Raw genomic sequence first — 27,360 nt, forward strand, 5'->3', positions numbered from 1 at the left:
TTCAGATTATGATCCCAGGACATCTGAAACCCTCTCCAGATGTCCGGCACCTTCTTTCTATCACCTCAAGTGATACTTAACGCACCGAGAGATGTTCAGAATCATTCCTAGATCTTTAATAAAATTTCAGTTTCCCGTAGGAAAAAACTGTAGAGGTCTGAATTGCAGTCTATTCAGGGAAACAAACTTCTTTAGGAAGAAATGGTCCCCAGCAAGCTCATCCATTCCTCACACAGTATGTTTACTTCCCTAATAAGGCTGCGCTTTGCCTAAGCAGGAAAGCATATAATAGTGCAATGTTGCGGTAGACTCGTAGTCCTATACCGTGCGGTAACGAGCACCGAAAGGAGTAAGAGATATCTCAAGAACATAAGTAAGGCAAAACGAATGCAATGTTTATTCATTTCATGTAAGAAATCCCCTCAATCTTAGGCTAAAGTCCATGATTGTAGGGCAGAGATACAGTTAGTCAGTCAATCCCGCAGGAGAGAGAGAGACGTAACTGCCAGCACAGAGATACGGTTAGTCAGTCAATCCCGCAGGAGAGGAGACGTAACCTACCGCGCATGACAGCGAACGAGCTGTACGGCTCTTTGGACTGGAGGAGAGGACAGTGACAGCAGCAGCTTACGATCGTCGTCTCTTAACTTTATGCCTGGGTTGCCAGCTACCCTATTCTACGAAGAAATAGGTCCGTTATTTTAGCATAAGAGACTCTCCAAGCTGGTATATTTAAGCGAAACAGAAAACGCTAAATATATAGATGCGTTTGTGTCGTCATAAACACTACCATACAACAGTAAAAGATAAATCGGAAAACTCCTGGAAAGCTGCAGGGAGTAACGATTAAATGTCCTTAAAATAATAAACAATAGACCTCTCGGTTGCCATCCGAAGAGGTAACTACAGCAAGCGTATATGACTTGAAACCAACCAGTAGTAAAATAACGCAAGGCAAAATATGATATTATATTACAATAAAGTTTTTTCATACTTACCTGGCAGACATATATACTATAGCTGAATTCGGAAATACAGCTACATACATATCTGACAGGCAAGTTTCATGAACAAAACTCAGAGAATTGAAGCGGACAGCTCAAGCTTCTTATGTTATTGGACATAAGCGTTCATTAACGTAGTCTACAAGTCTATTTCTTGTACGAGACTGCGAATGATGAATGAGAGCTCTTCCGAATCTTGTCAATAAGAGCTTATCCGCTTACGCAATATAAAGTTAATGAGAAGTTTGTCAATGAGAACTAACCCATTTACGGGACAAAGAGATATTTTGTCCAATGAGGGGATACCCACTTACTTGACAAAACGATAGTATATTGTCAATGGGGGAAATTCACTGAATTGACAAAACGTAATCCAGCAAGTCGAGCATTTTATTTTCGATTCCCGTCTCAAACGAGGAAGGGGCAAGAATCCTGTTAAGAGACGGCTTACGACAGGTAGAACGACGATGTTCAATTCGGCAGCGTAGTCCCGACTAGGAACTAACAAAATCTATCATCTGAAAAGCCCTTTCAGATGGGCTAAAAAGCTTGCAAAATTATCCTGGGAAGAGGAAGAAACTCTCCAACCAGCTTCCTCTCCCGTATCACAACTAATGCCTGCTAAAGCTTAAAATTTATTGGCAGTATGGCAAAGGAAGTCCTGTCTTGCGCTTTCCTGAAGAGCGTCCTTTTGATGAGTGCCTTTGCAAGAATCCTACTGAACGTTGCCAGAGTCCTGACGTGCAGGACGTCGAGCTTTTACATAACCCATAGCTGCCTTACCGCAAAGTCTTGACTGCGGAAGAGCAAAAGAGATCTTTACTTGAGCTTTCCATAACTCCCTCCAATCCTGGACTTTACGAAAAGCAATATTAACTGACAGAGACCTCTATAATTCACGAAACCCGTGGTCTTGCTGGGTTTCGAAAACGAAGTTGCCTTTTCACTTTAAGCTTCCTCCGAAGCACTGCTTACTTCACATTCTTCGCAGGCGATGTAGAAGGGATCACCGAAGTGAGGTAAAAAAATCTTTAGGCCCAAATCAGCTTGAAGACTTCAACAGAAACGTTCAGCCAGGCGACACACCTGGAAGCGCGCGCTCGCGTCACTCTGGCAAGCAGCGAGCACGTCGGCGTTCCACTGGCGAGCAGCGAGCACTCTCGGCGTCCACTGGCATGCGCGCGCGCGCGTGCGGTATCTACTGGGTGCGCTGGCGTCTACTGGTGCGCGCTTGGCGTGCACCCCAGCGCGCGCCTGGCGTCCATCCGAACGTCCCGTCCAAGCCGAGCGTCAAAAGAAGCTGCAGAAAAGCGTCACGCTCCTGACAGGCGTCAATGCAAGCGAAACTGCCTTCAGGGAAGAGCATTAGACATCTCGGAGAGAAAACCGACTACACGAAGCAGTCTCAGGTGAAGGGTTGATCGTGTGAGAATATGCGGGCGAGGGAACGCCCTTCTTATTCTCACAGCAACAAAGCTAGGACGTCCGCGCTCAAAAGCGTCCTGCTAATATGACTTGCTTTTCCCTTTTCTCGGTGGAAAGACGTACACGAGTTCAGGCGACGTTCGTCTCTTACTTCTTCCACTGCAAACGCATGACGAGTGAGAGAGAGAGGACGCGAAACGTCCTCTTCTATAAAGCTTTTATTTAGAGGGCGCGAGTCCTTCCGAAAGCTCCAAACCCCTGCACAGGGAGGACGCTTCGGAGGACGAGAGAAGCAATCCTTCAGGATTCGTGCACGCACTTTGGCAGCCTGGGAGTATCTTCAGGTCTGCCGAAGGCACGTCAGATCGGTGGGAGTTCCTCGTAACCCTCCTTCGGCTTTCGACATGCTCTCTCCCTGTTTCCTGGGAGTCAAGCAGAGGTCCCGGCCTAGAGGCGAAATAAGGCCGATCTGACGCACCCTCCACTACAGGGGCAAGGGGCATGTCACTGCACTTAGCCACTTCACTTTTGCTCTCCAAAGCCAGCACTTTCGATTCTAAGTTACGAATCGATAGAGTATCAGAGAAAGGTCAATACCCTCTACAGAAACTGTTTAGGGCCCGAAGGCAACATTACAGGGTTAGGAGTAAAAACTACAGAAGTAGCACTCTTCACCACAATGATAGGAGCGCGAGCACCTTAGATTCCAAGATATAGATGGAATCTATAACGTAAAGGGCATTACCTCACGAGACATATTTATAGCCCGTAGGCCATACTACAGGGTTAGGCAAAAGAAAGTCTACAGGTAGGTTAGCCTACCATGACTTTTGTTTACTGATTAATTGCGTACATACGAATCATACGTCTTCCTTACGGAATTAGACAAAGTCTCACACTCCTTACATGACAAATCTCAACAAAGAAGCAAGAGACATAGCCCTCGTGCATATCGAGTGCGGAACTACCGAAGCTTTCGGTAGCCACACCCTATCTTAGCAGAACACAAACCTCTGCAACTAGCCTAACTAGATTCAGATATACAAAAATGAATCATATTCAAAACAATTTAAGATAGCGCATGCCTAGCCACAAATCCAAGTCAATAAATCAAAAGACAATTAGGATATTTAGCGGCCATGAAGTTTCCAAAATCCTAAGACGGAGGTACTGAAAACAGGTGTTTCCAGCACCGGCGACAGAAAAATTATGAATAGAAAATGGGAATGGTTCCTGATACCCGCCTCCCAGCGGCGGGAATGGGTACTAACCACCTGGCCGACCACTGTGGGTGCCGGAAGTTTTTGAATTTCTGTCGGACTTCAGAAAATACAGCTATATATATATCTGACAGGTAAGTTTCATGAACAAATTAGGAATTTATATCTTAAAACAACAAAGCTTCATAACAGCACTTGACGTTAAGAGTAAATTTTTAAAGGGGACAAATTTTACTTCCTGCCTGAAAACATACGGTTCTATCCTCACACAGTAAATTAAAACAATCAATACTTTACAACATACAAAATTCCTCTCTTCACAATGTTCGCAAAATATCCCATAAACCTGAATTATCAAAATTACAGCGTAAATCTGAATTTTCTCAAAATCAGTCCCCAAATTAGTGTAAAATAAAGTACCCAAATTAGCGTAAAATAAAATGTCTTTAAACTTACTGTTACATAAAACACCTATGTATAAACTAACAATGAAAAATCAAATGTCCCGACCCATTAATGAAAAAGAAGCCCTAATTACTACACAGTATGACTTGTTTCATGAAATTAACATAAAGCTGCCTTAAAATTTCCACAATAAAGATCTGACACCTCTGGGTCAAACATCAATAGTGAATAATAAAAGATTTTACTATAATTCCAGAATTCCTCAACCTTTTCAGTGTGATTATATCCCACATTATCTGTATATACAATATTATCATTTTAGTACATAAGACATGAATTTGTACATAAACCTCTGACGGTATTTCAACACCATTTGTGACCATAGCATTGTCTGTAAAAGTTCACCTTACAAGTAAAATTATATACCCATAAGAGTAAATTCAATAAATTCCTAAAGCGCAAGCATTAGTGAAAATTTACTTACAGTATCATACCTACATTAAATTCTTACATAAAAACCAACATCAACTGTCAAGTAAGATGTGAACTTTAAAACAAAACTTGAGCTAACCACTTGCCCAACACACAGACACACAAACAAAACTGGAAGCTAAGTCATCATCTTGCAAATCCTAATTGCTTTAGAGTTATCAAGCACTCAACTTTCAACATACCATAGAAGCTTTGCAACGATCAACTAGCAGTCCACAGTTCAAGAAGAGATAGTGAACCAAATGACACCCAATACCAACTAAAGATTAAGTTGAGGGGAAAAAAAAAAAAAAAAAAAAAAAAAAAAAAAAAAAAAAAACTTATCTTCAAAAGTTAAAAAGATGGCCTGAAAACAGTGTTTCCCTCAACTTTAATGTTTCCAAATTGTACAACCCTCCCCCACCTCCATTTCAAAGACCCTTTGATTACGAAGAACTGCAATTTCATTTCATGCAATAACCAAAATACACAATAGCTGGCACGGAAATTCACCATAAATAGCATGAAACACTTTCCTAACTTGCACAATCTACTACGCTCATTCATACACTATTGCAAAACTAAAAAACATAAATTTCACATTTATCACTGAACACTGACAATGAAGGGACAAGTACAAAAATGTCATTATCCAACAAACAAGAGCCTTGAATACTGAAAGGCAGATCCACAATTGTCAGGATTGACTTAAAAGCAAAGTACAGCTGAGAAGTAGGGCACCAAGGATTGTAATTTGAAAAACCAATAAAAATGTAAAACTTCTGACCTCTCTTGCTATTTCAGCCCCTTCAGTCTTCTCAGATGCATTGTTTTCTTTCTTTTCCATCTCTTCTGATTCAGCTTGGTTGTTACGCCTCCATGAGAACCATGAATAACCTTTAGATTCGGATCTTTTCCGTATCTCTTTCTTTGGCATATGTTCCTTGTAAAGCTGATTGGCTAATTTCTGAAAAAATCAGTAAAATTTGCTATAAAATTGACACGCTTTCATTACATATGAATAAAAAGCAACAGACTCACTAATTACATAATGTAGATGAAAAATCATTAATCTCTATGATCCAGCACAAAATGTCAGTGAGTGCATCTTACCTGAGGAACTGGTCGCTGGAAGAGAACCAGTGACAGGATCTGTGGAGATGCTGCCATCCAATTAAGGTACTTGCCCCCATACCTGATAACCAGATTGGGGTTGTCGAGAATCTGAGGGTTTTCAATGAAGTCATCATACGTGACAATACTTTGCAAGAACAAACTCTCGGGAAAGTCTCCTTCATATTCATGCAAACGTCCGCAAAGCGAGAATGCAATGTCATCATAACCTCTGTGGAAATAATGAGAGGTGTCAAATATTAACTGCATATATGAGAGCTTTAAGAAATTCATTCAGGAATTACAGAAACAGTATCCTAATAAAAATAGCAAAACATTCAGTATCATTACCATGTAACATGACAGTACTATCTCAGCCTCAAAGGAAAATCAAAGAATGCTAACATCTCAAAATATTTTTTTTTTTTCTTTTTGAATTGAACTGTAGTGAATTCATTCACAATGAAACAACAATAAACCTGAGGTAAATTAAATTAGATAAAAAAAAATATCAAATGCCACAGAGTTCAAAATACAGTTTTCTGTTTTGGTTTATGCTACATGAGCTTCCCAATTCCTGCATAATCAAATACTAGGCCTAAGAATTTTATATTACAAGCTATTAGCATAACGATCATCAACTCAGAAAACCATAAGAAGAAAAATTGCAATAAAACCTGACCACTGCAGGTTCACTTACATCAAATACTCATACTTAGGAAGTATGAAATATCAATCCCTGTATATAAAATCACCCCAGTAACCCCAAATTAAAATAAATCTGTAAAATTCTAGTTTACTTGAAAAATATGATGCAAGGAAGGTATCACCAACATATTTACCCAAACTAGATAGGGTAGAGGGCAAGTACTGTGAGATGAACTTACTTATAATCAAAGATTGGATGTCTAGAGTCTTCAAAATCAGAATCACTACACAGCTTGGGACATCCAATGGCTCCTTCAACACTATGTGGCGATTGTGGTAAGGAAGGTCCGTTCCCTGACTCTGCATCATCATCCTTGACGCCTCCTGAAATTTTATGCAAAAATGACACATTCCATAGCCCAAAGGCTTTACCAAACCTTTTTTTTTTTTTTTTTTTTTTTTTTTTTTTTTTTTCAATATAAAATACACAAAATTCAGTCACCATGTAGTGTTAGCAACTGGAAGAAAAAATAACCATAAAATAAATTGCCACATTATAATATGAGAGTAAAACAGCAAAAAAGCATGCTCTTACAAACTAATATCATACATAAGTCGAATTAAAATTCTTTCAAACATATGGATTACCCTGAATATCATGCTATGTTTAGCAATACAAAGATAATATGGCATTTACTCTAAAAGGGTATTAGATGCAATTTTTATTCTTAGTCTTCATTCTCTTTACAGAAGAACCCTGTTAGTGCAAACATGCTGTAAGTTCATATTGATCACTGGCATTACATCTCTTTGTTAAAATCAAACTTACACTGAGCAATGCAAGGCACTCGCTTAAGTTAGTACAGGGCAGTTAGATCAGTGTTACCAAACAGCTAAGGGGAAAAAAAATGATATAACAGATGAAGTGTACCATCCAATTACACTAAAGTACACATCATGCAAATATGATACATTTCTATACTTTTTCACATAGTGTCCTGCTCAACAGATAAAGTCCAGTTTTTTCTGTTCTTTCTAGTTTCATGTTCAAATACTGCTCCCATCTCAAATTCAGTGTGATAGTAGTAAAAGGTTAGAGGATTACATCTCTCCATTCAGTTAAGAAAAAAGTGACTGGCCAGCTAAGTAGTATGTATTCTTCCAGCACTTGCCCTGACAAGGTTCAACCAAGAGGTAATCTGTAATTATTTCTGCAGCCTCAACAAAATCAGCCTGCCCATATGAAGCAGTTTTCATTTAGGATAAATAAGAAAAGGGTTCAACAGAATAGCATTTCCAGGTCACACTCATACCCGATGGGAAACTGCTGTTGTAGCCTTGTTTTTCTGGAACTTTGAAGCTACGTGGAAAATACAATGCTGCCACTTCAGGATCAAGCTCTTCCAAGTTGAGATCATCAAGGTATATACCTTCGCTTTCTGGATTATGGCGAGCTTTCTTGGTAGCCCTCATGAAGCTAAACATACTGCCCAACACAGATCGCTCATCATCTAAGGAAAACAAGCCCACATATCTTTCAATCTCAAAATACTTCAAAGCCTAGAATGTACTCAAAAAGCCAATTATCTACAACCCCTTAAGAAAAATAAAAAGACAACCCAACATTTACATTAGCCTAAAATAAAACTGATATACCCTTGGGATTATCCTCATACCGAATAAGTAGAGATCAAATCAACTGCACAATATTCCTTAAGAGATACTTACCTACTAGAACAAAACCAAACCACCAATAATAAAGTATTTACATATGAGAGAGAGAGAGAGAGAGAGAGAGAGAGAGAGAGAGAGAGAGAGAGAGAGAGAGAGAGAGAGAGAGAGAGAGAGAGAGAGAGAAGAGAGAGATATGACCTGTTCTTCTTCCATAAGCCATATTTCAACCCAATAAGATAAGAATCTGCAGACAAGAATGTTTAACAGGCATTAGTGTACACATTCCTGTCTTCAATCAGATGACAGCAAGTGTTGTAGATTAGTGTTAAAAGCCCTTACATTCCTGTTATTTTGATATTAGCATGTGTAAGTGGAATTGGGACAAAATAGCCTATAGTACTTTAAAACTTTTATGGATTAGCCCTTTTTCCACTTGTGTTACATAAGCATGTACAGTAGTATGAGTATATTGCAGTAATGTCAACCATAATGTACCCAAGGCCAATGACAGTGGTTACTGAGCTGTCTGCTTGAAAGAGAAAATTTCTTCAATTCAACTGAGGGACTACTGGTAGTGTTTTAATATCAAATAAGAATTCTATATATATATATTGAATAACAAAGTAATATTTAATGAAGGACATATCTTGTTTTTATGTATGAGTAATAATTGTTCACAACAAAAATTTTAGAACCTACGCAACATGAAACACCACTGAATAAAGGTACACAATACAGTACTGCAAAAACAAACTTCACTCAGGACTAACTACAAGCACCCATATGCAGTCTAACTCATTATTCTAATGTTTAATTGTAAATATTCACTATTGTCTTATTTTGTAAACAAACCAAATACAGTATATAGCAGACTAAGGCAAAATCTCTGCTTCCCCTCTTGATACAAAAAAAAATAAATAAATAAATAAATAAACAAAAATCACTATTTGAAAGTTTTTTATGCTGTGGTTCAGAAAGTGCTGGAAAATAACAGCAAGTGTCTCAAAATCTCACCTCAATAACACATTGATTCATGTTACATGAAAAAAAACATTCAACATGATGTCACATTCACAAAAACATAGATGCAACGCTAAAAACAAAAGGACAGCATTCGACTCGCTAACGCAAAAGGCATGTGACTATATACTATCATTATCATCTTTACCACAAAAAATTAACACTACAGAGACAATGAATAATAAAAAGCTTTCCTGTACTATCTACCGAGACAACACCTAAGAGCATAACCACATCTCATCTTCTGAAGGTGCCTAAAACTCGTTCTTTTCCTTACAAAATGTGGAAATCCTTCTGACACAATCCAAGTGCTAAAATAAATGAACAAAACTAACCTTCCTCCTTGGAAGTCTTCCCATTCTTCTCAGCATTTGGGGCTGCAGAATCAGACTTCAGCGACAAACTACCTGATCTGGTGGGCGTCTTTGGCGGTGGAGTTGGCAATTCACCCCAAGTCCAGTACCACTTATTTTCATCCGTTTGGCTAGAGCCATCCGTAAAATCTGCCCTCTGCCTCTCAACCTCATATTCTGTGTCAGATTTGATGGGAGTTGGAGGTCTTGAGGTTGATGGGCTGTACCAAAATATTTGTTATGCAGTTTGAAAATATAAAACATTCCTATCATGTAGCCATAACATGTAAACTCAAGCTTATATAAATTTGGTCTTGGCACATAAAAGTAAATAACAAGACATACCATAAGTCACTCACAGTGAACAAGAATACAGTCTAAAGGCAATACGGACTATGGAGTTTTCAAATAAAAATGTCATAGATCAAATGCCCTCATAACTTACAACATGTTCATAACAGTACTTATTCAGTTAGTAACATTAATGTACTTTTTTTCTCTCGACTATTCAACACAAGTATTTCCGGTAAATAAATGTTATGAAAACATCCTACACTAGCAGTGATAGAATATACCAGTCACTTTGCCAGATATATATGCATTTTTAACATAATGACCTCTTAACTTCTCAATTTCTGCACACACTTTAGATAACCCTGGCATCACAAAGACTTGAATCTGAAATGAAGTGACAGAGAGGTGTACTTCTTCCTTTGGTGATCTTTTCAGATTCAAGGCTTTGTTTGTATGGTACTTTTACGTTGCATGGAACCAGTGGTTATTCAGCAACGGGACCAACGGCTTTACATGGCTTTCGAAACACATTGAGAGTGAACTTCTATCACCAGAAATACACATCTCTGACCTCTCAATGATATGCTCGAGGATTGAACTCACGGCCACCAAGGTGGCAGGCCAAGACCAAAGTGACTACACCACTCAGGCGCCCCTTCAAGGTTTTGTGATGGCAAATATATCCAAAATGTGTGACAAAACTTAAAAAGTAAGAGGTCATGGGTTTTTAAAACAAATATGTACCAAGGTGCTTAAAATTAGCAATGAAAAAAAAATAATAATTACCTGGGAGGAGGACTGAGATCTGTATCACTAAACGGATGAAAATCAGGACCCATAGACCGCGACATTGCCCCACTCCACTCGCTGACTACCTCTTCCCGGGACTTTTCTCGGAGCAGCGGCATCGATGTTGACTGTGCCATGTGAGAGGTGGAAGTACAGGAACTTGGAGCAAACTGACAGAGTTAAAATAGGGCTGCTGTTCAGACTTTGGAACCTTTGGCAAGTTTATTTATCACTACTGTACTGGGACTACACACTGACTTTAAAAAACTATAAAGTTATAAACAAAAATTTAGCAGCTGAACCTAATGGAAAACCACAAACACAAATTGAAAAAGAAATACTTGTAAAAATAAAAGCAGCACCATGTCAATATACGTAACTACATAAATTCAAATATTTCTAAATAAAATTGTTTAATACAAACTTAATGGAAAGTTTTAATGGAAAAAAGGTATTTTATTGCTAAAAAAAATTAATGCCAATAGAAATAAATTTAGCACTAACAATTTAGTATATACAAACAGTAAGAAAATTTTTATATGCAGTAAAATTGTGACATTTACATTACTATACTATTTTCGCACATCATCACAAAAGATAGCCAAGGAATTCCTAGTATAAAATTAATGCACTTAATGCTGTATTCTTAACCAGCAAAATCAAGACAAAAAAAAATCACTTTCTATCCTTAATCTCACCAGCAAATTATAGTATTCTGTTGAAGCTGTGTAAATGAGTAGTAATCAGAAAACACATTCTGTCATCACAGTAATTGAACTGAAAACTAGTCATCACCGCAAATGATACAACAACAAAGAAAAAAACTTCCATTTCACAAAAAGGATCCTGGGAACAAAATTACCAACCTTATCTGTAGACTCTATGTCATCCATTACAAAAATTCCATCCTGATTAGTTGTTGGTGCTATTCCTGATTCTGGAAGCACAGCTGTTATGTCTGCAACTTCACTGGTGGTCGAAGTGTCACTTGACTGACTGCCAGAGCTTTTGGGTCTATTCTTCTTTCCATTGTAGCGCTTTTTGCGCTTCCGGCGGATGCTCTTGTTGTCTGTTGGGACACAAATGAGCTTGTAAACCCTGATCTTATGATAATGAAGCAACCATTCTGATGCCCCTCAAGCTAAGCAATACCATTTACCCTTTTTTTATTTTTTCTGTTTGTTTGTTTAAGGCCCAAGTTAGAAACATACTACAGGTAGAAATGTCAAACATTACTCTGACAAATTAATTCCAGTTATGATAAACAAGGAGTTTCTTCCGAGGAACATGATAGAAAGACCATTTAAGAACATACTTACTCTTGACAGTTTCTTCACCATCGGTTTTACTGCCCCTGCCTTCATTGATCAAGACGCTGCGTTTCGGCCCAGCATCTTCAATGACAAGAGACGTCGATGACACTCCCTTTTTGAGGGCACTGTTGACATCCCCCTTCTTGGAAATGACTACTGTCAAGGTTGGCCTGTCCGTCTGAGTCTCCATGTCCCTCTGTTCCCGTTTGATGTTATTCTTGCGGACTATTTTGATCACTCCGATCTCACTGGTGTCCTTGCCATTGTTGGCAAAACTGTTTTCACTTTCCATTCCATCAGACTGCACTGTTATAGTTGACTCTGTAACATCCCCTGCAGTGATGGTCTCTGATGACGGTGAGTCATCTTTGCTATCCGCCTTAGAGGGATCGGTCGAAGGAAAAGTCATGTCATCGACGCCAGAGTCACCAGCGTGTCTCGCATCTTCACCTTTCATGAGGTCATGTTTTCCACTCAGAACAGATTCTGGAAGAGGAGAAGTTCCTAGAAGAGGGCTGATTTCCACTCCTTCCTCTAACTCTTCCACAAAGAATGCCTCTCCTGTCTCTCCAAGTTTCATGTGAATGTCGACAGGCTCTCCATTAATTTCAATATCAACCTGAAAAAAAAAACCACTTCCATAAGTAACTTCTCCCTCACGAACAGGTATAAAAAATTTATGCATAAAAATAATTAGAATGGCACCTATCAAAATGTTACCTATCCTAAGCAATTCTAATGTATACATTTATATATATAATCTGTTCTGATCGATTGGATGAAGGAAAACAAACAGTGTACTTGATAAACATCCAGTACTTGAATGACTGTATAAGTTAAACATATACCTTAGTACAGATGACCATACACACATTCTATATAACCAACAGTTATGTTACGTAGTATGCAATCAATATGCACATCATATCCAAAACGGCACATGTTAAAATGTCAAAATAACAAGAGATCCTTCTTCAACACAAGATCAAACCTCCCGTCGCCTCCTATATAGTCGATAACCCAAGCAAGACAGGTGTGTGTTGCAGACTGGCCGTGACCCCAAAGAGGGAAAGGTTGCAACACAAATTGAGAGAGCTCACCATGCAAGCCGACTGAAGGTGAGCGACAAATATGCACTCAACTGCGGTAATTAACCATGAGTGCGAAGGTAATGTTTCACACTCATCCCACAAAGATGCTTAGGCAAGATGTAGTACAGAAGCAAATTTGACAATCTATCGTTATGGTGGCTGACTGACTTTCAAACTGGCCAGTGTGCAAATGCATCTGAGCCTAGCTTTAGAGAGAGAGAGAGAGAGAGAGAGAGAGAGAGAGAGAGAGAGAGAGAGAGAGAGAGAGAGAAACATACGTGTAGTTTCATTAATATCAAAGGCTTGAACTCGTACGGAGTTTTCCGAAGCCACTGCTAGTCCTATACATCTACCCTAAACAAGAGCCAACCTCGTGACATTTTTCAAGTGGTATAAGTTTTTATTTTTATTTAGTGACTTATTTATTATATTTTTTTACGTAGGACGTAGGTCTAATTAACGTTTTGACCGGATGTTAGCGAAGGGAGACTCTAGGGCCAAATATGCACCTTTTCGCTTGGCTACTCTCGCCATCGACCTACCAGTTTTCCTTGAATTTACTATTAGAAAAAAAGCAAAAGAAAAGGTAAAAATAAAAAATAAAAAGTCTCCACCTCTTGCGAGATTCAGTCACTAGTCCCTGACCATCAGGCAGTGTTAATCAAATCAGTCTTGCAAAGACGATTACAAAATAATGTCAGCATTCAATTCAATAATATCAGTGAAGTACCGTATGGCAATACTACCGCTGACCCCGATCCTTTGCTAGTTTTGTATCGCAAAAGAAACAAACTAAACGATCAAGATGATTATGAACTACATTCTACAACAACTTGGCTTTAATTGTAAATATCTATAAATAACGTCATCATGATGAAATAATGAACAAAATCTTACATTTTTCCGACAGAGATGCAGTAGATTCTAAAATGTCGATGAAAAGGGGCAATTGGTAACTATCATGCCGCCAGCTGGTGGGCGAGCACAGAGTTGCCAAGTCGGGTTTATTCTGACATCCTTGTTCTTCGATAAAAGTTTAACATATACCCTCCCGTTCTAAAGGTCATCCTGCGCACACGGGAATTCTTTTATTTTTATTTTTTTTTTACCTCATTAGAGGGCAGATATAAATAATGTGGAGAGGAGTCGAATCAATCACGAGAATTCCTGAGGACTGGAGTTCTAAGTTCACACGAAAGTGACGTCTAACAGGGTATAATTTTCATTTCTCTCTCTCTCTCTCTCTCTCTCTCTCTCTCTCTCTCTCTCTCTCGTCTTAAACGTATTCACAAGCTATTTTCAAAATCAGGGTCTACAGAGTATCCTTAAAAAAGAGAGCACTTCCAATGAATTCATTTTACCGCGGTAAGAATGATTTTACTGATCATAGCGAAACGAATTACACATGACCAGATCTCATCCCATAAAGGGAAGGATGATTCAGAATGGGCGGTGGACCAACCAGGTGCGCCTCGCGAAATTAAGGTATGCGAGACGCCGTGGTCCTTCTCTCTCTCTCTCTCTCTCTCTCTCTCTCTCTCTCTCTCTCTCTCTCTCTCTCTCTCTTCGTGATCACTTGGTGTCACAACGGGGCCGGAGAAGATGAGTGGAATACTTGTAGTAACAAACACACATACATATAATAAGTATATATTTTATGGGGTCAACGGCCACCCATTAATAGTTACGCTAAGAAGTCGTCGACCTGCATGCAATCAATAGCGGAGACCGGACATCAGAGAGTGGGTGGAGTAAGCTGTGGGAACACAAAGTGGGTTCGTGTGTGGGTAGAGGGAGGGAAAGTACCTAGTCTAAAGCTCGCACTGATTAGCTAGACCGAAGTGCTGTGGGGTTTAAGTAGTGTTAAAACACACACGTGATATAAACTATTTTCACTTGAGGTGAAGAGAATATCCAGCAACAATACGTTTCCGGAACTGAGGAGATGGCAGTTGTTGGTACATAATCCCTGCTCAGGTGGACGGGAAGTATAAAATGGGTGTTACCACTTGCGAATCGATGAGCTATTTCTCGCTACTGTGGCGAAATGCTGACGATCGCGCTTTTTGTTTCAACACTATTTTAATTCTTATGAGGAAGAGTGGAGATGAAGTCGTAACCGCTCTATGTCGAAAGGCGAAAGAGAATCTGTCAAGATGGAAAACTATGGGGCAGGCCCAAATGCTATCTGAATAACCATTAAACGGCTTTTCACAGTATTCTATACGAAAACGGGTTGTACAAAACTGGCAAAAAACTAAGCAAAAGGCACTCTAGGCCGACATACACACAAGAGATCCTTCCCCTTATGCGTCTAGGGGGTTTCGCATACAAATCACGCACGGGCCAGCTAATTCACCTGCTAACTAATACACATCCATGTTCGTCCCACAACCACTCCCTTCACCACGAAGGGCAGGGCGAGCGTCTTCGCCTTGAATCATTTAATGGTGGTCGGCGAGGGCACAGTCGACTTTTCTGTTGCCAGGATTCGCTATCCTGCCGATATTCTTACGTGCAGCCTTGGAAGTCTGATATTTTTTTCCCCCTTTTATTAGAAAAATATTATATATCATTTACACAAAGTAAGATGTTACAAAATATTAAAAAAATATATATCTACCTACTATTGAATACGCCGAAGTTGCCAATACAAAATACGGTAGAACCATTTCGTATTTATATACACTTGGGAACGTGACTGACCATACAAATTAAACATAACATCCGCATGAATGCAATCGTGCATACACAGGAGTTTGTTCGCGTCGCTAAGGGATTATTCACCTAACGTGGTGAACCAAACCGGAAGCAACTTGTTTCCCAAAATGACCACTTGCAAAGCCATTTTTCCCATCGTTACCACCAACCACAGATGTTATATATGCTGACCAAGCAGTTCCCTGCGAGGAAACTTCGGCCACAGACGCAAAAACACCAAGAAATATTCAGAGGTGATATGTGTAGCCTTACTAATATAAATGTTTTGCATTCGACTTTCGTTATCTCAAAAAAAATAAATAAATAAAATAAAAGACACCTTTTTCAATTGAGCCTAAACAGACATACTTCGTATCAATAAAGTAAAAAACTATCCCATTCATATCATATTCTCCCCGTGAAAATACCAACCAAAGGTAAAATTTAAAAAAATAAATGTATAAACTCTAAGTTATCGAGCTATATACTTATATAATTACACAGCTATATCCAACCACTCAGAAAATATACTGACAATGGATCGCTCAAAACAAAAATATCCACACATTCATGAAGAGATTTAAAAATATATTTGTTTACGATATTCTGAGTGTACTAAGCATACTCAAGTGCAAGATTAACAGTTTTGTGTCTGGATTTATAAACTTTGGTATGAATAATCACATGTATGCAAATTACAAGCCCACATGTTCCAAATTTCTGAATCCTTACTAAAAACATAAAATGGCGTCTCTCAACTATTGTCAGCTGTAAATAATTAACTGATAAGTATTTCCTTATTTAACCGCACGAGATAAACAGACTTGCGATCACACACAACGCAAAGAACTGACAAAAATAAATTTTAATGCAGATAAAATTCAAAAGCTACTTTTCACATTAAAGAAATAAGAGAATTTTTATATGAAAGAAAGAAATAAAGACAAGAATCACCAAATGCTGCAAAGCCGGCCTGATTCACAATAGAGTTACATCGAGCGCCGAGACACGCTGGGTCGATAACGCAGGCGCCGTTGAATGGGATCACCGCCCATACAGGCTCCCCAGTGACTAAGCTCACATCGCCCCCTCCCCCGGTGGGTAGAGGGATGGAGGGATTCCCTAACACCTAACAACCAGTCAGGCAGCAACATTCACACACTGTGACGTCATCACGTCATCACATCTGGTTGGAAATCTCCGAATTGTTTTTAAAACATTTGGGTCTACATCTTTCAAATTATTTCTAAAATATTTGAGTCTATATCTTTCAAATTGTTTAAATAACTTTTGGGTCTACATCTTTCAAATTGTTTATAAAACTTTTGGGTCTACGTCTTCCAAACTGTTTCTAAACTTTTGGGTCTACATCTTTCAAATAGTTTCCATAACTTTTGGGTGTACATCTTTCAAACTATTTCTACAACATTTGTGCCTACAGCTTTCAAATTGTTTCTAAAACATTTATGTCTAACTACATCTTTCAAAGTGTTTCTTAAACACTCGGGTCTACATCATTCAAAAATGAATGAAGCCATTTTTTTTCAACTTTACATACGACTTCTCATGCTTATTTACAAGATCAAGTAAACAAACGGACATTTTACGTGAAGTTCACTACTATTTCTGTGACGAGAGAGAGAGAGAGAGAGAGAGAGAGAGAACTGCAATCATTTAGTCCCCAGCTGATCTGATTTTAGCGGGAGCTTAACACTATTTCCGCTTCCTGCCAAAAAGGGTTATCATTAATTTCGTTCATTCACCCAGCCATGTGCATGGGCCAATTAGTACAATTGCACCGAGGTTTTGTGTCTCTCTAGGAATACTTCATGACGTCATTCACACGTGGCTGGGAATTAACAGCGTAAGGCTTTTTGAAAACCTTCAGGAACTTCTCTCGAGAAGAATTTGTGAGTAAACCAGAACGTCAAGCAATTGCTTTAGACAAACGTAATAGTTTCTTCTTGATATTTCCGTCAACGGATGCCAAAGCAATTATATCTGGCATCCATTCCATACTCCAATGGAGGGAGATGGTAATGAAGAATTAAGTGCACACGGCGTTTTAATGTTAGGTCCGTCACTCCAGGCAAAGGAGCGATGAGTGAAAGGTGGGATGCAAGCAGCGAAAAAGAAAGTATCTTAACTACGTCGGTACGTCCACGGTCTAGGCACGGGCTAGTGGGTCTAGGTATATTATACCTAGACCATGCCTACGTCAAGGATGCACCAGGTCTCTGGTTAAAAATCTCCATAAATGTTTACTTTGCACGAACGCAACAAACTTGAACAAGGCGAGAATAATGTAAACCAATACTGTATAGAAAGCTAATCCAAACCTCGACAGAGAGAGAGAGAGAGAGAGAGAGAGAGAGAGAGAGAGAGAGAGAGAGAGAGAGACTTTCCCTTAACGACTTACGCCCGAGATTCCTCCAACCGACCTAACAGCTGTGCGCGCCTGTCTACTATACCAGACACGCTTCCGCCCACACACTAACCACCACCACCCACACGCACCCACATCGACTACTACGGGATTCTGTTAGCCGCCCAGATGAACTTAAACGAAATGCTGTACTATCTATCTAATGCTGTGTTAAAAAAATGTTTTAAAGCCTAGTTAATAATAAAAACAAAATTCCATGGTAATTTGTAAATATTGTAGGTATATATTTTTGTAATATTTTGTAACATGTTACTTATGTCAATATGTTATATTTTTCTAATAAAAGAAAAGAAAAAAAAATGCTGTATTTCATTCACTCGTTCAGTCACGTTAGCTATGTTCACTAAATATTTTCAAAACTTAATTATACAATTTTTTTTACTTGTTCTGATACAGAATCTTACACGTCTTTCTAGACAATGAACTATCAAAAAACGATATTTGAATGAAGATAAAACTTAAAAGACTTTTTCCATAAAGAAATAAAGAATGAAGATTGCGTTGTAGACTGGATAGTAACTTATTTTCATTTCCATCCAAGCAGCAAACGCTGACCCGACTCACAATATATAGTTACAACCACTACCCGATGGGCACGCGGTATTTTTTTAGATAATTTCAAAATAAATGGATTCTTTCTTTTAACTCTAGCAATACATTAATATTTCAACATTTCACATTTTTGTTTACTTCCATATAATTCAACTCTTTCACTGGTTGGCTCAGGAAGGAATTTAGTAATAATTTTAGTAGCGCAGTTCAAACCGTTATTTCATTCGGTCTAGCACTCAGGAAAATTCCCAGGAGATTGCAGAGCAGAGTGCTACTAGAAAAATGATAAAACCGTTGGAATAGCATGAAACGTGGGTGGCTGGTAATAAAGTCACAGGGGAAAAAAGTCAGGAAAAAAGTAACAGGAAAGTCATAGAAAAAAGGTCACAATTTTGGTTAGGGGAAAAAAGTCACATTAATTTATAGTTTGTTTATTATGTTTTTAAGGTAATCCCAACGCGCTCGTACTAAACACGCCGCAAAGGTGGATACATACCGGGTTAAAACTTCAAACCCTTGGGGGTCACTAAGTATTAATGTGGTTTTATTTCTGAGACATCTTTTTACTGGATTCGAAACGCGAGGGAAAAAACAGTGACTAGACAAAAATTGCAAGAAGAGACCTCAGAAAAAATATAACAATTTTCGTAAAAGAAAAAAAAAATGGCCAAAGGTGGTACTACAAAACTGACAATTGAATGCAAGACAAAAATAGTACGAAGATAACGAATAATAATAAAAACCTACGTCACATAGAAAATAAAAGAACCGTCATAAAAACCTGCAAAATTTTATATATAAAACACTACAAAATCGCTATATATAACGACAAAAGCACGGCACAACAGCAGAAAACGCCCATAAGCAGTACAGAGCAGCAGCCAGGCACCACGTGGTCTGCAGTCGTCTGCTAGACTCAACCTCAAGGAAAATCAATGTGTCTGGCGCGTCGCTTCTTTCCTCTTTTTGTCTTTCTTTTTCTTTCCTTTTTCCCCAAGGGCGGATTTTACCGCAAAAGGAGCAGTTTATCATGTCCTCTGCTCTTTTTTCCTCACCTCTAACTGCTGTCATGACACCTCCGTTATATTCTTTCCGGTATGTCCAACAAAATTAGTACGAGCCCGAGGTGTCGTGTACTCTTTTATACCGTTTTTGAGTGCATCATACACCAGCTCGTACTATTTTTCTGCTTGCAGCTTCGATGACCATAGTCGCCACAAAGCCAGACTATGTGAATTTCAAGGCATCACAGATTGGTTCAATCAATATACCTAAGCATTGTGATAACACTACACTAAAAATGATAGGCGTCTACTCTTTTGTGTGTGATAATTGCAATGCAGAATCAAGATACCTTTAGATCAGGACGTACTACTGTCAAGGAAAGGAAGCTTTTACATCCTCGACCTCACGTTAACCAAGAGGTTTGAAGGGATGTATAAGTTAGATAATAATAATGATGTGACTTAAGTTGTAGTAAGTGGTCGGACGAGTTCACTTCCACGTCTGATGATAACCTTTCCCACAAGCACTTGTGCTCGGGTCTACTTGGATGGGATTGCTAGACCCATGCCCTTTTTTTTTTTGGACCCCGAGGAGACTGGTAACGTATTTACTGAGTGTTTTTATATATATATATATATATATATATATATATATATATATATATATATATACACACACACACACACACACACATATATCATATATATATATATATATATATATATATATATTAAGGAAAAGATATCGACCATAAAACTGAAAGTAAAGCTACGATCAATGAAAGTGTCACTCTCAGCTGAGTCACACCACATCACTGGCGTGCAACATGAATCTCTCTCTCTCTCTCTCTCCCACTCACTGGCGTGCAACATGAATATCTCTCTCTCTCTCTCCTCTCCACATCACTGGCGTGCAACATGTAATCTCTCTCTCTCTCTCCACATCACTGGCGTGCAACATGAATATCTCTCTCTCTCTCTCTCTCTCCACATCACTGGCGTGCAACATGAATCTCTCTCTCTCTCTCTCTCTCTCTCAAATCTCAACAAGCCGAGAGTATCTCTATTGCTCAAAACCTACATTCAGGAAAAAAAAAAAAAAAAAAAAGGTCACATTAGTATCTCCTAGATGGTGACCTCCTTGGATTTTACAATAGTTAAGTATTCACCTGTACAGCGTGTTTAGTACAAGCCCGTTTTGGGGATTACCGTAAAACCATAAACAAAAAGACCGTAAACTAAGATGACTTTTTTTTTTTCCCAAGCCAAAATTGTGATTCAACTCCCAAGTTTTCAAAGCGTAAAATATAATTTTAAAAAATAAAAAGTATAATTACAGATAAGCACTTTTTTCTCACGTGGTAAATTCTGTTATGGTTACTGTAGACGGGAAAAAGGAATAAATATAGGTATGATTTTATTTTGATCAGAGACGTGTGGCACTGCAGAAAAAAGATTAGGAAATATCTATCTCTCTCTCTCTCTCTCTCTCCTGCGCTCAGTAAGAGAGAGAGAGAGAGATTCTCTCAGCTTACGGATATAACTTCGCACAACATCCTGGCGCGCGGGGGGGGGGAGGGGGGGGGGGGGGAGAGAGAGAGAGAGAGAGAGAGAGAGAGAGAGAGAGAGTAAATCCCCGACACTGAATGGGGTCGGTCTCTCTCTTCTCTCTCTCTCCATAGGAAGCATGACGAGCCAGCAGCAATTCTCAGAACCAAGGTGCACGCTTACTGCGAAAAAAAAAAAAAAAAAAAACAAAAAAAAAAAAAAAAAAAAAAAAAAAAAAAAAAAAAAAGCGCGCGCGGGAGATTGGGCAATACTGACGGACGAGAGCTCGCAGGCAGCACACAGCTAGGAAAAGCATGCAACAATTACTCAGTTTCCTATTTATATTTATCAACCTGCTAAACAGAAGATACAGATAAGGAGAACGTTGAATGTACTGAACTTTCCACGGAAATACACAAGCGATCATTTCCCATATATTGTGATTCACCGATGCTAACTATTACTTTTAACGTCACGACTTAATCTTATTAACCTTATATCATTCATTAATTGTCATCATTTCCATCAATTGTCAAATACAAACTGACCAGAAGCCCCACACAAAATTGTAACCTTCAAGCGAGCTGAAGTTTATCAGTCCATAAAAGGCCACACTCGCACACACAAACCAGACAATCTTGGTGATGTAAGGATGAAGGAAGAGAGAGAGAGAGAGAGAGAGAGAGAGAGAGAGAGAGAGAGAGAGAGAGAGAGGTCAATGGTCTACTTCAGTGAATGCACGTGGCGATGAATGACCAAAGAGCAGTCAACAAAACCTTCCAATCTACTATGTTGCACTTGGAATAAGCTGCTCGTTGTTCGCGTAGAATTAGGTACACCGTGTGCTTGCACTGTCTTGTATACAACTCTGAGCTCTCTGACAAGCAGACAACTTGTTTGATAAACAAATATAATATAAATTTCAAACCAAAAAGCAGCTTTTGCTCACTGGATACAAAAAGCGCAAACATCAAGCTCTCTCTCTCCTCGTGTTGTTTCAAAATCCAAACATTATTTGCTTTGCATTTACCACATCCGATAGGTTCAGCACTCCGCTCTCATTCTGCAACACTGGCGCCGCGTCGTCAGGATTCCCACGGTCTGCTGCAAGTTCTAAATAATGGCCACAGTGCAAGTGCAGTAACGTTCATAAAAAAAAAAAAAAACTTGGATAGAGTAGTACCATAATTCAGCATCAAACTACGAAGTTGGCACTACACCGATATTCCATGTTTGTTTGTATGATGTTTTTACGTTGCATGGAACCAGTGGCTATTCAGCAACGGGACCAACGGCTTGACGTGGCTTCCGAACCACGTCGAGAGTGAACTTCTATCGCCAGAAGTACACATCTCTAACCCCTGAGTGGAATGCCCGAGAATCGAACTCGCGGCCATCGAGGTGGCAGGCCAAGGCCATCCCGATTACGCCACTGAGGCGCCTCCCGATATGCTATGCTTAAACTTTGAACATTCTTTAACAAATTCTTTGGCTTTTCTTGGTGGAGGAACCAGAGTCATAATAATAAATAATAATAATAATAATAATAATAATAATAATAATAATAATAATAATGATGATGATGATGATGATGATAACCCATTACAGGTAGTCACGTTTATCCATTCGGGAATCTAACGAAGCGAGCTTAACATTCAACACATTGTGGGCACAGTTTTCCGTGACGAAAATGATGACAACGGTTGCAGGTCCACAATAAAATAGTATGGTCTTTGATGGACATTAAAAGCTTTCGAACCTTGTACTAGGTTCATCTTCAGTCAGGTTCGAAAACTTTTTATATCCATTAAAGACCATATACTCACATACTATATTATTGTGGACCTCGACCATTTCAACCATTCAACACATTCTTGTCGATCTGTAACACATACGTGGGGAGAAACGTCATTAATGTTTACGGGACACGAACAAAAATCCCGCAAAAGCTGTCAAAGGAAGTGTCCCAAAACTTGCGTCATGACCCCCCGTACGTCATATCCTCTCTCTCTCTCTCTCTCTCTCTCTCTCTCTCTCTCTCTCTCTCTCTCTCTCTCTCTCTCCGTATCCGTTCTGGTAAAACACATACAGGATCTTCAGAGATTCGTCATCACAAATATAAGTTATTCTCAAGAGTCAACAGGATGCACAACATATCAATGACACTGCAGTAAATGCAGTGTGGAGTCATTCGCGAACTGCATTGAGTACTTCACCCCCACCCCCCACCACCAAGGTTTTATTTTGATTACTGTGAAATTCTATAAGAGCTGATAGAACGTGCCCGTCCGTGTAAGCCGGGGATAAAAAAAAATCATCGAGCAAATCCTTTAAGTCTCCCGCTACAGAGTAGTATATTCATTTTCAAAGGACTAGGGGGATGGGGGTGATGACTACTAATCAAATAGGATGTGAAGCAAACCTCCGCATCAACTCACGTTGGTCAATGAAGTGTGAAAAAAAAAAAAGCTGAATGCTGTCAATGTTGCTATGTTCGCTTCCTATCTAAGAATGTCTGTTAAATACGTATGCATCTGAGTCAGGTCCTGTCAGTTAAATTTAAAACATGAAACTGGATCAAGATAAATATATATATATAGTATATATATATAGTATATATATATATATATATATATAATATATAAATATATAAATATATATATATATATAAATATATATATATATATTATATATATATAAAACGTCACGCTTACAATGGTCGAAGTCGAAAGTACCAGAAACCTAAATAAACCACTTTCAGTTGCGACGAGAGAGAGAGAGAGAGAGAGAGAGAGAGAGAGAGAGAGAGAGAGAGAGAGAGAGAGAGGGTGGGTGGGTTTAGGATACAAACAAAAAAACATCTATTTGCAGGACCACCAATCTCACCACACCCCTGTCAAAAACAAATCCCCCATCAAAGCACAGCGACCCCCTCACAGGTCCATCCCACCCTTCCCTTTTTTCCTTTTTCAAGTGCATCTGGCCACCATCCCCCCCCCCCCCCCCCCCCCACCAACCCAGTCTGTCTCGTCGTCTCAACATGCGGCCAAGGGCGCCCTCTTGCAACATGAATCAACCTGAGACGCAACATATTGAAGATGATACCCTGAAAATGTGGAGTTTTGGGATTTTCAAAAAAGAAAAAATGAGACGTCTTCATTATTACTCAAAATAACGAACGACGACTCCGAAGTTCACGTCTTCGAGAATAACACAAACTGCTGACAAAACAAAAGATGTCCCCGTCTGATGGGACAAGTGAGCATCGAGGGGGAGGGAAGGGGTGGGTGGGGGGGTGTAGAACTCGCATGATGGGCCCCATTTGTGCCAAATGAAGTATTTCCAAAAATAAACGAGTACACAATGCGCCGCAGTTTCTTCGGTGAAATCGAGTTTTTTTGTAAAGAGTATAATGCCGTATGAAACTCTCAGCCGGCAGTGGTGGCCAGACGCATGATCATGGCTAACTTTAACCTCTAAGTAAAATAAAAACTGCTGGGGATAGAGGGCTAAAATTTGCTATGCTTGCCGATTGGATGGAGGAGGATCGCTATACCAAGTTGCAGCCAACCAGCATGGGTAGTTTTTAAGATCTGAGGGCGGACAGAAAAAGTGCGGACGCACAGACAAAGCCATCTCAATAGTTTCCTTTTATAGATAACAATACGAAGAAGCCAAGGTTGGATATAGGACGAAAAACCGATTATACTTCAAAATACTATTTTCTTCGCTCGCTGTCCCTTTCAAGCTTACCGATCGAGACTGAATGAACTCGATCAATACATCTTCCCTTCGAAGATTTTGGGACTATTTTATGCAGATTATTTTGAAAGATACTGCAACAATACTACACAAAAAACCATCCCATTGTCAACTGTCCCTATTTCTGAGAACGCCAGTGAACACAGTCAGGTCAAAGGGTATAACGACAACACTACGGCACACTTGGACAACTCCCACTATCTGGTCCCTGCCCTCCCCCCCAAAAAAAATAAATCCTGTGTTGTTGACAAAGTATCAACTACTGTACAATTGCCAACAAACCTAGCTGACGCCTACTATCCACCAAACAACGTATACCAACCGTTTTCGGCTATTACCTCCCATAATATGAACGAACTTTTACGACACCAACAAAGCTCACTTTTGGAGTATGACCAACAATGGCCCACTTCCTATTAATAGTCAGGCTGACCCTCAATCCCTCACGTCCAGAAGTCCCATGATGTGCAAAATAAAACTAGTTTAATTTTCTTACCCACCAACAACTCACCACCCTTGAGGAGGTGGTGCCGTCAGTGGACCTCACGCTGTGAACTGTAGGCATTACTTAAAAGGTTATTTGCAGCGTGCGTCGGCCCCTAGCTGCAACCACTTTCATTCCTTTTAACTGTACTTCCTTCCATATTCTCTTTCTCCAACTTACTTTCCATTCTCTCCTAATAATTGTTTCATTAAGTGCAACTGATTTGAAGTCGCCCCCCCCCCCCCGCCCCGTTACACCTTTCAAACCTTTTACTGTCGATTTCCGTTTCAGCGCTGAAAGACCTCATTGGTCCCAGTGCTTGGCCTTTGGCCTAGATTCTATATTCAACTCGACGTAACCAACAACTACTCAACGGTTTTTTTTATTTTTTTATTTGACAAGCGGCATCATCTGTCACCCATATCCAAAGTCCCAAAAGAATAAACTTTTTTTTCTTTTTTCTTCCATGAAACACCGGCCCTCTAAGGGGTAAAAGTGAGTGGCACTATATAAATAGAGAGTGAGTCACCTTAGTTCCTACTGATGGGGAGATGAGACATAAGGGTGCCACTTCTTTTGCAAAGAATACAGGCTACTGTGAACGACCCCATGAGATGCTTCAAGTGGCACATTAAATCCGGTATTAGACAAATTTATAAATACCATTCATGAGGACCTAAGACGTCAACTTGTGTCTGTGACTTGGGTCACAGACGCAAGAATAAAATAATAAGGGACTTATGAGTATTTTCCAGTAGTCGAGTTGAACTGAATATAGAATTTAGGCCACAGGCCAAGCACTGGGACCTATGATGTCATTCAGCGCTGAAACAGAAATTGACAGTAAAAGGTCTGAAAGGTTGAACAGGGGGAAAACCTCAAATCAGTTGCACTACGAATCAAGTGTTAGGAGAGGGTGGCAAGTAAGATTCAGAAATATAATATGAAAGGAGGTACAGCAAAAGGAACGAAAAGTGGTTGCAGCTAAAGGGCCGAAGGCACGCCTGCAAAGAACCTTTCAAGAAATGCCTACAGTGCACAGCATGAGGTCCACCGACGGCACTACCTCACTATGGGGGTATTATCTAGTAGGCAGTGAACACTGCATCAACACCCTGAAGCCTTCCCTTTGGCTTCCAGCCTAGAATACACCCCAGGGGGTAAAGTACCGTCAACTTGTGTGATACTCGAGCGACCAGCCAAGAAAACCTACGCAACGAGTGTGAATATACTTATATACGCAATTGCCAATTCAACAGCATGTATGAAATTATATATTTATTCGCGCAAATCTTACCCGAATGTTTTTGTTTGGAAGACGTAAGACCAAATGAATAAAGATATGTTAATGAATAAATATATGTTAATGAATAAATACATTTTAATGAATAAATACATTTTAATGAATAAATATATGTTAATAATGAATAAATACATGTTAATGAATAAACATATGTTAATGAACTTGTGCTCAAACATTCAAATAGGCTTTACAGATGATGGAGGAGGAGGAGGAGGAGGAGGAGGAGCCTCAACACCACGTGAGTAGATAAAATTCTTGGCATGCGAGAGTACTAGGAAGGGGAGAAGGGACAGGACGAGAGAGAGATCAGGGCCATCTAGGTACAGCATCTGTTATACACACTACGTCAAACAACGTGACGAAGTCGTGAGCCCACACATTTTTATCTCCTGTCTGCAATCTTCATTCTGGTCTACTTTTTTGTAGTTGTTTGTACGAAAGCGAAACAAATTTTTTTTTTAAATTGGGACACATTCTAAGCACGCAACTTAACAGACTTTGACACCACCACACTTTCTAGAACAATGTGGTATTTGAACAGACACAACCAACTGGTGTCTAGCCGCGTCACTTAACCCTTAAAGATGTTTATATTTGGCATCACAAAATTTATGATATATTCTGGGTCAATGTATCTTTTTCATCTTTCTTTGAGTCACAGTGGCATTGTACCAAGACTTGGGTCAACGTGGCACTGTACCTTAATTTAATTACGGTACCCTCTTCAAGGACCTACCGTGT

General features: G+C 39.4%; 1 protein-coding gene across 7 annotated transcripts in view; it reads right to left on the reverse strand.

Annotated features, from left to right (window-relative positions):
- LOC135204331 (phosphatidate phosphatase LPIN1-like) overlaps nt 1-27,360 on the reverse strand; it is a 53,051-nt gene that overhangs the window by 15,156 nt on the left and 10,535 nt on the right. For 5 of the 7 annotated variants that reach the window (XM_064234518.1, XM_064234519.1, XM_064234514.1 and 2 more), the window contains exons 4-11: nt 11,736-12,348; nt 11,283-11,485; nt 10,414-10,586; nt 9,316-9,554; nt 7,600-7,797; nt 6,526-6,670; nt 5,639-5,870; nt 5,313-5,492 (exon numbers count right to left, since the gene is read on the reverse strand). In XM_064234518.1, coding sequence (XP_064090588.1) covers nt 5,313-5,492; nt 5,639-5,870; nt 6,526-6,670; nt 7,600-7,797; nt 9,316-9,554; nt 10,414-10,586; nt 11,283-11,485; nt 11,736-12,348 — 1,983 coding nt within the window. The remainder of the gene's footprint in view (nt 1-5,312; nt 5,493-5,638; nt 5,871-6,525; nt 6,671-7,599; nt 7,798-9,315; nt 9,555-10,413; nt 10,587-11,282; nt 11,486-11,735; nt 12,349-27,360) is intronic. The other 2 variants (XM_064234517.1, XM_064234520.1) reach the window with 2 other exon arrangements.

Source organism: Macrobrachium nipponense, chromosome 44 (genome assembly GCF_015104395.2).
Source record: "Macrobrachium nipponense isolate FS-2020 chromosome 44, ASM1510439v2, whole genome shotgun sequence".
Classification (NCBI taxonomy): Eukaryota; Metazoa; Arthropoda; class Malacostraca; order Decapoda; family Palaemonidae; genus Macrobrachium; species Macrobrachium nipponense.